Below are 11,296 nucleotides of genomic sequence, written 5' to 3'. Positions count from 1 at the left end.
TTCTCGAAAACTAGGGGGAAATATGAAAAAAAATTATGAGATAAATATTGTAGGAAATTATGTGAGCTTCAATATTTGTTATATAACAGTCAAGTCCTTAGGATGCATAGTTTTCGAGTCTTATGCGAGAAAACAAAAAATGGTACCTTTAAACCACCCCCACCCCCTTAGCACAGGTGGTAGGGGTGGGGACTTTTGATATGTTTACCTCCTTACTAATCAAAAAAGAACTGCGGGGTCAAAAATTGTCTTCCCAACATTTCCCTCCATACCCTTTTTTGAGCATTCATTGCCTGGACTACCTGTTAAGGTGCGTACAGACTTTCGCTCTGCTCCGCAACCGAACGTCACTCCAGCAGAGCGATTGATGATCGACCGGGGAGCAACAGTGGTCGACCGGGGAACGCGAGAAGATCTAACATCTTCCGTAACGTTCATGATCGGTGCGTGGGCGGAGCGACTGTGGTTCGATGCTGGTACGAGGGAGGAGTGTGCTCGGTGTGGGTTGGAAGCGTGAATATGTGTAAGCAGCTTTATAATTTGAGCTTGATTCATGTTTTTGAATACTTAATTTGATCAACCAATTGTTGGTCTGGTCCTCCCATAGAAGTGTATTCATTTCAACTTGTGTTCAATTAGTGTAGCCTGGCTCTACCTTTAGAAGCTACTAAAGAAGTAATTGTTATTGCGCCCACCTCGGTGACCGTAACACACTTACAGTCTACATAATGTGCCATATATCGTCCAGTTTGGGTTGAAAGAAGAATCTTTGTTCGATTTTAAGTAGAGTAGAATGCCTAGTTCTTGTGCGCATCGAATGCTGTTGATTCTCCTGCACATTCTCATGTAACTCCTCTAGATTGAGGTATAATCAGTAATTGATAAACTCATCATAAAAATCATCATTATCAAATTCAATAGGCATGAGTTACCAATCGACATTGAAAGTTCCAGTATTGAAAAATGAAGTCTGAAGGAGAATTTTGAAGCTCCAATAAATTTCTTCAAGAAATAATGTCGATTACAGTAGCCCATACAGTATAAGCAATTCTAGACAGGTTCAAAGTGAACCTCACTATAAAATAATAGTAGACATTCAAATCCATGATATTGACATGAATAGACAAATTTAATAGAGTATTTACCATTTCCAGTGAAATCATATTTTGCCTTGAAATTTTCTATAACTTCGCCAACCAGGGATGAAGGCATCGTTTGTTCAATTAGATTTTTCCACATATCTTGTTCAGCAATTTTATGAAAGGTTGCTGGAAAGATAATAATAATACATTGATCAGGTAAGTGTGGAATATAATATTAGTGTTTATGAGTACTCAATTAGTATGAATGAATCAATTCAATGTAACGACATTGAAATTAGGGTTAAAATAATGTAAGCTTATTAAGCTTAAAGCTCTGTGGGCACTTAGCCCACACTTACTTTCTTAGGCCCAATTCACACATAAGTGAGGTGGCACTGACTCTATGTCACTCTATGTGACTCTATGTCACTCCTATTCAGAGTGTTCACGAACTGCCTACCTGCGCTCCAGCTGAGAGGCCCGCCCAATCGCCTTTATCATAGGAGTGGACCGCGCCGCAGCGTAACATTGCTACTTATCCCCCTCCCAACGCTGTATCTATGATCGTAACCCTTAAACTATATACATCATTGGATTCAGGAAGAAATGGCCTACAACGTTTATTGAGATAATTCTTCCTCTAAGTCGTCTAACGACTTGAAAATTCGAGAAATAAAAAAGTCCATATAATAAAAAAAAATTTTCCTAGATATTTTATTTGTCTATGGAAAAACTATGCGGTTTATCGTAAACATGTAGAGGACCATATTGAAAGCCAGTTATATGTAGACAATATTCAGGAAAAGTCAAAGCTGTACTATGAATAGAAGCTGCAGGACAGGTGATTTTATAAGCGCGCGTTTTTTACAACTAACCCCCCTCCCAGCAATCTGTCGACCACCCTGGGACGTGACGACATCGAGTTTCATATACACTAAAGACTCCATAACAATAATCCGAAGTCAAATTCCCTGACCTCTCTCATGTATGGTCAATGTAAGCCAGTGCCTGGACTATGAGCGTCTTCAGGGATACACTGCTCCAATGACTCGAGTGACTCGAGCTAGGCGACCCGCGTTCCATGGGAGCTTTTGACAGTTCTTCACCCGGTCGCCATCTTTGATTTTTCTCGCCCGGGTCAGGAATCGTGACGGCCCGACCAAATAGTACGGGCTAAGAAGTTCTAGCCCGAGTCACCCGGAATCGGAGCGCTCCTATTGGTTGATAGTTTCGCGTTGTCTGCTCTGGTCTGCAGTCAAGTAAACAACACAACTAAATGCAAATATGGAGGATTATTACGAATACAAACATGAGTTTTTTTTTTGAAGGCATATTTTATAAAATATTGGAAAGGAGGAAATTCACACATTATTGGCTGGTAAGTTTATTATTTGCATTTTTGACAATATTATTAGTTTAGTATGACTATTATATTAAAATATATTTGTGCTCATGACGTGATCTATCCAAAACTGTTGGGCTTTTTAGTGTTCATCAATGAAATTGTGAATAATAAATAATATTATATTTTGTTAATATTATTCTGTGTGGTTATGAAAGTTATTGATCCATTTAAATAGCATTGGAATATTTACTTTTGATTTTGACTACTTCTGTTTCTTCTTAGATTTTTATTGCTGTTTAACCTCAATACCTATTCGTATTTTGTTTATGGCCTAATTTATTGAAAAAATAAATAGAATTTCATTATCAAATTTTAGAATAATTAATCGGCTAAATAGAAACTTAAACCTAATAAACTTCACACATTTTCATTTCATTAAAAAGCTTGTTATTCTATGGAATAGGCCTATGCATAATAAAGATTGATTATTGCCAAATCTCATGAAATTCTATCAACACGTTTGGCCGTAATCGCGTTATCTCTTGCTTTCTATAAGAATAATTTTATTTGCTGTGCAGGTCCTCTGCATTTTATAAAGATTTTAATTTAAATTCAACAGCTTTAGTACTGAAAATTATGATTTTTGTTTTACAGGCAGCTTGGACTTCTTCCAGTCCAATCTGAAAGAAAACTATGGCCACATCGAGATGGCTGTTTAGCAGCAGGTAAGGCGCTTTCATGCAATCCTCTTATAATATAATTTCTATCACATAATAACGATTAGTGATAGAAGTCACATTGGTATAAATAATTTTACCATATTCTGCTGCAATTTTTGTAGAGACTGTGATATTTACGCTAAGCTAAAAACTTGAAGCTTTTACATTAGAGTTGTCATTCAAAGTTTTCAACAAATTATGGCAATGTTAAAATTATAGCAACATTGCTTCCTCAACTTGTAAAAATCCCTCTATCTTAACATGATTTTTGTTTTCCATACATTGTCGAAAACACTGAGAAAGTTGCCAACAAAATTTTCCATCATTACAAGTCCATGCAGGCTATGCTCTCTAAGCGAAAATTTGACAGCTTTTGTTGCTCTACATTGTTTGAGAACAGCACATATTTAAAGATAATCAACAACATTTTTATAGAAGAATCTGTAAAAACTTTAGTGTATAATATGCAGCTTTAAACCCATTGCATTTTGAAAACTTAAACGAAGCCACTCCACAATTGAAAGAAGTCTGTCTTTTCAATACTAAAGAAGATACAGAGAACAACCTTGAAGACTTACAGTATAGGGAAATCTCTAAAACTATGAGACGAATATAATGTTTAGGAGAATTTGTAACCTTCAATTTTCCATAGGATAGTCAGTATTTGATTAGTATTGGTGTTGCTATCCTTTTGCCAGATTTTTTACAATGTAGAAATATATTCAATAATAATTGTTAATTATTATCATAGAGAAACGATAGCATAGTAGATATCCCATGGTATAGGGCGTTTATGTCGCAACTTTTACTGTTATCCCAAGCTGACAGTTCACTTAGTTCTTTCCCATGAAGCTGTGTGACGCTAGTAGTCTCTCATATTGTGCCGTTCATACACTCTCACCCCAACAAAACAGTAAAAATTTACAATAATCGACAATAATTGGCTTGAGATAACAGTAAAAGTTGCGACATAAATTCCCTATACAATGGGATATCTACTTACGCTAATGTTTCTCTATGTTATTATTAACAAAATTTTCAATCTAATTATGCAAGTGTATTATTTATTGAAAAGTAAATTACTTGATGAGTACAATAAATTGATTGCTCTAAAGAAGAACGAACAATTGATATTACATAGCTAGTATCAGCTATCCTCTATAAAAGGCAGTGACTAGGCAGAGAATCGGCAACGTTGTTCTTCTATATTACTCTACTGCCAATGTAAAGTGACCTCACTATAGACGCGTTTCTTCTATGTTAAATATGTTCATGGTTATAACATTATTTGAGCTACTCTTTCGGTGTAATTTAATCAAGCTTCTGTAAGATTTTGTAGCCATTTTGATGTTTCCTTCTTGAACATCTTCAAAAAAGTGGTACTGATACAGCCTGTTAGAGAGTGATTTATATCATATTGAAAATTAAGAACTACAATATATTTTGCAAGCACCACTGTATATAGACTGCACTTCTAGTAATTATAACATAATGCTTAGTAGGCCTACCTTATGGAAGTCAATCATGTTCACTACTTAATGATGTTTTAATATCATTGTTTTCTTTATGTTACAGAAGTCACCACAGAGGGTCATGTGTGGACCACTGAGGCAGCAAAAGTGAAATTATTTGGGATTAAAAGTTAACAGACCGTTGTGCAACCCGGTGATAATCTTGTATTAAAGGAAGTTCCTATGTAGCAAGCACAAGTTATGAAGTTAGTAGAGGCTATTATTGATTACATGAGATGACTTTTGTTGCTGCGAGAGTGTCGACCATGTTCATCTACTGAAGCTGCAATGACATCCACTATCTCATAGAATGTTCTATGAGCAGTACTTTGAGAAAAATTATATCTGTCATCAGCAGCTAAGAATGTCTCTGGTTTGCTCAACATCCAAACTGTAAAAAGTATTTTCTCCTCTAGAGGTATTTTTATATTTGCAGGCTGATTAATTCTCCTTCCTATAACTTCTAAGAGCACCTAAAAATGTTGATGTTAATCTTTGTAAAATTGGAATTAAATAAAAAAACAAACAATCTACAATTTTTGATTTGAAATACACCATGTTTGGTTTTTCGTATGGCCAATATCTTACAGTACCTCTATTATACGCTCATATGGCCCGTCGCAAAGTAGACCCACGCTAATCCACGAAAAGCAACCCACGCCGTGGGATGTTTTGTAAACCATTGCTATAGAATTATTCATAATCAATCAGCTGACAAGTGGATTCTTCATTGCATGTATTACACAGATGTCTGGAGAAGCTTAGCATTGGTTTACTAAACATCCCACGGCGTGTGGGTTGGTTTTCATGGATTAACGTGGGTCTACTTTGTGGCGGGCCTATAGTTGGGTCTAGTCAACTATGACCATCCTATAACTGAAGACGCGATCGATCTATCCAGGAATGCCTGGTCATTGAAAATAAATGATAATAATTTAAAATGGTCTACAGCACTGATTTCATTATAAAAAATGATATAGTCAATTTCGAATAAAATAACAAACCAGCTACTTGAGATGAGTAACAACTCAAGAGAAATGGTACAACAACAGAAACTAGTCTCTCAAAATGTTTTCATAAATGTTTGGTTTAGAAAATGTGATGTTGGCTCTATTTCTAAACTCATTTTGGTTCTTTTAAAATGTCAAAAAAGTAAATCAGTTTTTGCTTTTATTTTTTTACAATTTAAAAGCATCCAAAATATATTTTAGGGAAAATGGTATTATTTTCATTTAATGAAGACTAGTGCAGTGGTCTCTTTGATGACGCCAAAAAAATATAGTCATATAATATATTCATGATTATTAAACAAGAATCCAGAATCTACACCGCGACCCACTTGGTCTGTTTTCAGTAGGTGACCTGAATAGAATAATGCTACATTAACCATGTTTACAAAATTTCAGTGGAAAGATTCTGATGATAATAGTATGGAATCTTTTATCTGCATATGGTTTGCCAAGACATTCTAAAATGGCTTTTAAACTCACTTATATTATAAAGTGATATTATATTTTCAAAATAACCCAAGTTGTGAGGTCTCGTATTATTACATTTCTGTTGGAATAATTCATTGAAAACCCTTGAAGGATTTCCCAATTCCTCCGCAGCAACTGGCCCTACAATGTTTGGTGCATCATAATAATTATTGTTATTATGTTCCTTATCCAATTCTCCTAGAATAAACTCATTTATTACAGCATGAGCCATGTTTGTTTTGCAAAACATAACCTACTTTTAGTGTCACACCAGTGTGTGTGTATGTGTGTGTGTTTTATTCAAATATTCGCGCCATCCGAATATTCAAAAGTACGCGCCAAACAGCATCGACCGGTCGATGTCTGGTTGTCGTTCCATGGGATCACTAGTCTGCCCCGGGTCAGCCTCCATTTTGTTCGGCTCTGGGTCACCCGAGTCAGTGACTCAAAAGTATCCCTGAAGATAACCTATGATGCTAATTCGTGATATAGCTAAATGGGCTTCGGAAAACGACTGCGCAATGACCAACCATTTATGTCAGTGATCCCAAACTATGTCTCACATATGTTTGATTTTATGGAACGACTCTGCAACCGGTAATCTGTCTAGTAACTTTGCTATTCATGAGCTACCACACAGACATGCGCTGACACATGATTTCAGCTGGTTAATATACAACATAATTATAACTTTTACAACAACAAAGTGATACAGGTTGAGATATCAATGTCACAGAATACATACAGAGTGGAAAGTATCAATCAAACGCCTATCCAATCATTGCTTTTTATATGTCACAAATCTTGAGTGCACCAAGACCACGTCACGTGACTGCGCCATCTTGTTGGAAATTGAAATCCCGGTCTTTTGATTGGCTTGTGGCAGTGAACGAGACCGATTGACCCAGATCAGTAAAGTGATCCGAATCTCTCATCATTACTAATACAATGCTGAACTTTCTTAAAAGATGGCGGATTTTTATGCCAGGATACTAGCCAACTTTCCATTCTGTATCAATTCTGTGTCATTGTGCAGTTTTGTCAATCATTTTCTCTTGGTACTCTGTATAGAAATCATGTAAGGTATCATTAATTGGGATTCATATGTGTGACATAGATGTTGAAGCGACAGAGTATCTTTTCATTTCAAATAGGATCCCCAATGAAACCTACTGTCAAATTATTCTTGTAAAAGAAATATTCACCTGTTTCCATAATTATCACCAACTCTGTATAATTAAAAGTTTCAAAGATTACAATACAACAGTCCTTGAGCAAGTTCTCCAATCCAGAGGGTTACTAATTACTATAACTGAGTAACTGTCTGAAGAATGCTTTCAACGTTCACATGACGTTCGTTGATAGTAACAGTAGCATAGGTTGTCACTAATAATATTCTAATCTTAGAATAATATTATAATATCACTTGTTTTTTTTTTCTTAATACTGATCTAAACTCACCTATAGCGATGTAGTCTGCTTCTGCCAAATTCAAATTCCATTGCTGAAAAGTAGGGCTTAGTTATAGTAAAAGTTTATCCATGTTAAAGCAAAATCCAATATCCATAGCAAAAGTATTATCCATGCTAAAAAATATTATATCTTATCTTTAAAGCCTAGTTTAAACATCGCCAATTGGCGAGACAGTTAGTTGTCTTTGGACAATATTGTCATCACGTGGTTGCGGATTATCGGAAGACAGGCCAGTTAAACGAGAATATGTGTGGGCACGAAATCTACTCTGTGATGTGGGGATTATAAGCTGGCGCGTGTGGTGCGAGCAGCTTGCTTTAAAGATGGCCGCGCCCTTGGCTCCATGTGCTGGATTCGAGGTCTCACAAGTCCTCGATGTTATTTGTATAAGGTGATGAAATAACGAACACTGACACTGGTTTGCACGATTATGAAGCGACTTTGTTTATTTAAATAGCACTTTACATACTAGTAGGTAAACCGATATTATATTAACAAGAAGACGTAAATACTAGAGAAGTAACAAGCGAGTGTGTGAGAGTTGTGACATGTGTTCTGTCTCTAACGGTAAAATACTGTTGCTATGAGAAGCGTAGAGCCAGGAGGCTACTAGTGTGCCCAAATGTCTTCCTCTCTAGTGCTAAGAGGGTCTTCTCCTTGTGAAGTCTTTATACGATGACAATAATTTCATGCCAGTCAGTTGCCTTATGACAATTGTCTTGCCAATTGGTATCGTATAAATTGGGCTTTAGACACTTAGGCGAGTACGTTTGTTAAATTTATCCATTAGCTGACTTCCTTTTTACTAATCACTTATTAAATTCTTTAGAACTCAATCCACCTCCTACATTAGTTCTTGTGGAAATTTACCATCATTTAATATCGGAAAATTTAGTGGGCGTACGTGTAGTCAGAGTTAGTATTAACAAACTGCTCCCGCACACAGACAAAATAGTCTATGATGGCTCTGTTGTATTATTATTCATTTCAAATTCATCAGTTTTGTATTAATATTTTTTGAGTTATACTTCAATAAAACCAATCAGGTGAGGTGCAGATAAATTCAATTGGACGTTCCAAAACGATAAAACGATGTACATAATCAGTAGGCCTACATATAGCATAGAGAAAATATGGCATAATATGAAGATGTCCTATATTATGTTCTAACCGACATAGTCCTAATGGTCTTTTTTGTGACACTAGAAGTCTCTCACTTTTGCCATTTTACCCGGCCAAAACAGTGATAATAGACAGTAATTGACAGTTTGTGACTCAAGTTGACAAAAAATTGGTTTGATGAAAAAATATCCAAATACGATAGCATGTCCAGAAAGTAAGTTCCGTTTCAATTTATATCTGCTGCAGCTGCCATCGCAGCTCCGCACATGCGCGGTAGACGCTCTGTATCAAGGGGAAGAAACGTGTGCCATTTGGAGATCGCTGTCAGCCAGGTAAGCTTTGTTGTGCTTCTTTACAATCTCAGTGTTGATTGAAAATCCCGCCGCTTGTGAAATCAGGTCTGTGATTTGTTTACTGAATGCAAGGAAAGTGAAACCAAGTGAAATTTATCAGCAAATTTGCAATGTTCATGGACAAAATGCGATGAGTGATTCAATGGTGAGAAGATGGGTCTGACAGTTCAATGATGGACGTAGTGATGTGCACGATGAAGAACGAAGTAGGCGTCCATCTTCGGTTACAGAAGAACTGGTTCATGCATTTGATGACAAGATCCATGAAAACCAAAGGTTCACAATTAGAGCTCTCGCTATGGAATTTCCCCAAATTTCACTAATGCATGAAATTGTTATAGGAAAACTGAAATTTTGTAAACTTTGCTCACGTTGGGTACCAAAGATTCTTACTGAGCAACACAAAGCAAAATGGATGGGTTGTGCACTTCAGTTTTCGACCCATTATGCTGGAAGCAGCAAAGAATGTCTGACACAGATAGTCACAGGAGATGAAACTTGGGTTTCTTACAACACTCCTGAAAGTGAGCGGCAATCTGTTTCCAACTGGTTGAAGACACAGGCAGCAAATTTCTATGAAGAAGGAAGGTATACAAAAACTTGTGCCACGCTATGACAAATGCCTGCAAAATTTCGGTAGTTATGTGGAAAAGTAGTTTGAGAGTTGTAGAATTTTGTGCAATAAATAACTTTTCTGTATCTGTACACAATTTAATTTTATCACCAAATGGAACTTACTTTCTGGACCTACCACGTAAAAGGAGCTGATATCGTCAATACATCTCTCATTTTGTTTTATCTTTTTCTTTTTCATTCATTTAATTCATAATTAAGATATCAATTCAGTTGCTTTATTGGAATCGTTATTAATATTTCAGTTACATTGTAAAATGTTATATAATTAAGGTATATTATAATATTGTTATGTATAAGGCCTCGCAGGTGGCGAGGGGTTTCTGGTAAACAACACAGTGGTGGCAGGGGGGGGGCTTCTGGATAGTTCTTGTATGTTCTAGTTTTGGTGAGGGGTGCATTGACCAATGGCAAGCGTGATCTAGAAGTCTCCATGCACTGTGATTGGTCGGGCTTGTTCAACATCTCTAGAACCGTCTCGAGAATTCTGCTGTACCTCAATAAAAAAATGTCACAGTAGTTATCAGTTTATAGTTGTTTCTAGTTTACCTTCGTGTGTCATAGTGTTGTAAGTAATAAATCTAATTAGTATAAATCGCGTCAAGTGTTTTATTTGTGTAGAATTCCATAACAATATATTTTTTTATGTAACCAATAACATTGCATTGTGGGTTAAGTGGAAGACTTATTGCCTAAACTTCGCCCACATCACTTTTTGTAATGTTATAAAGTGAAAATAAAAGACATTTATCTATCTATCTAACCTTTTAGTTGGATACCTTTTTCAATTCCAGGTAGAAGTTTTACTGCTTCTTTTACTAATCACTTATTAAACTCTTCAGAACTCAACTCCAATCGCCAGCGGTGGATTTGAGGCTATACTGGTGTAGAATACGGTCATGTTCAAAAATTATTTCAATATTTGATCTGTATGTACGCATAAGAATGAATGAATAAATGCATTCTTCACAATCAGACATCATGTGAATATGCAATTAAACTAATTTGATAAGTACTGGGAGCTTGGAGTATTCTATCTGAATTTTTCCTAGAGTTATTCAAGTTTATATTTCTGCATCAAGAGAATGCATTATCAATGCATAATGAAGAATTTTGATTTGTATTTTTGAGATGGCAATGGAAATTGATTTGACTTATTGATGTCACTGATAAAAGAGCTTACTCTTCCTGTTCTTTCCTGTTGCGGGGTTAGTGTGGTTGATGGAGCGGTCGGTGGTGGGGTTGATGATCCTCTAGCCGCCTCAACTGCTAGCAAAACAATTAACGTCCAAGTGAATACCTCTACAGCGAGGCACTTCTCACGCATCATCAACATTGTTTTCCAACTGCTTTGTTAGTTGATATTGTCTGCAACAAAAATGAAAATAGTGAAAAACGAGATTATTTTTCAAGACATATTTTTCTTTGAACTATTTTTTTATCTTCAAAAAATTTAATTCATCTAGGTATTTCACTTTCTATGACAAACTGTTGATTAATTATAATCTATTCAGTTGACAATACAATCTAATGTTTTTTACTACAAAGTATTACTTTCTAACAAAAATTAAGGTACCTAC

At 35.9% G+C, this 11,296-nt stretch overlaps 1 protein-coding gene across 1 annotated transcript; it reads right to left on the bottom strand.

Annotated features, from left to right (window-relative positions):
• Positions 1 to 1,035: 1,035 nt before the first annotated feature.
• LOC111043717 lies at positions 1,036 to 11,087 on the bottom strand. Its single transcript, XM_039444786.1, has 3 exons — positions 10,900 to 11,087; positions 7,597 to 7,639; positions 1,036 to 1,268 (listed from the first exon to the last, which is right to left on the bottom strand). Exons 1-3 carry the CDS (start codon positions 11,050 to 11,052, stop codon positions 1,051 to 1,053), a joined length of 414 nt encoding a protein of 137 aa, XP_039300720.1. The 5' UTR covers positions 11,053 to 11,087; the 3' UTR covers positions 1,036 to 1,050.
• Positions 11,088 to 11,296: the final 209 nt, after the last annotated feature.

This window comes from Nilaparvata lugens, unplaced genomic scaffold, assembly GCF_014356525.2.
Source record: "Nilaparvata lugens isolate BPH unplaced genomic scaffold, ASM1435652v1 scaffold5511, whole genome shotgun sequence".
In the NCBI taxonomy this organism is placed as follows: domain Eukaryota; kingdom Metazoa; phylum Arthropoda; class Insecta; order Hemiptera; family Delphacidae; genus Nilaparvata; species Nilaparvata lugens.
The sequence above is the reverse complement of the archived record's forward strand: the minus strand, read 5'-3'. Positions and strand labels throughout refer to the sequence as shown.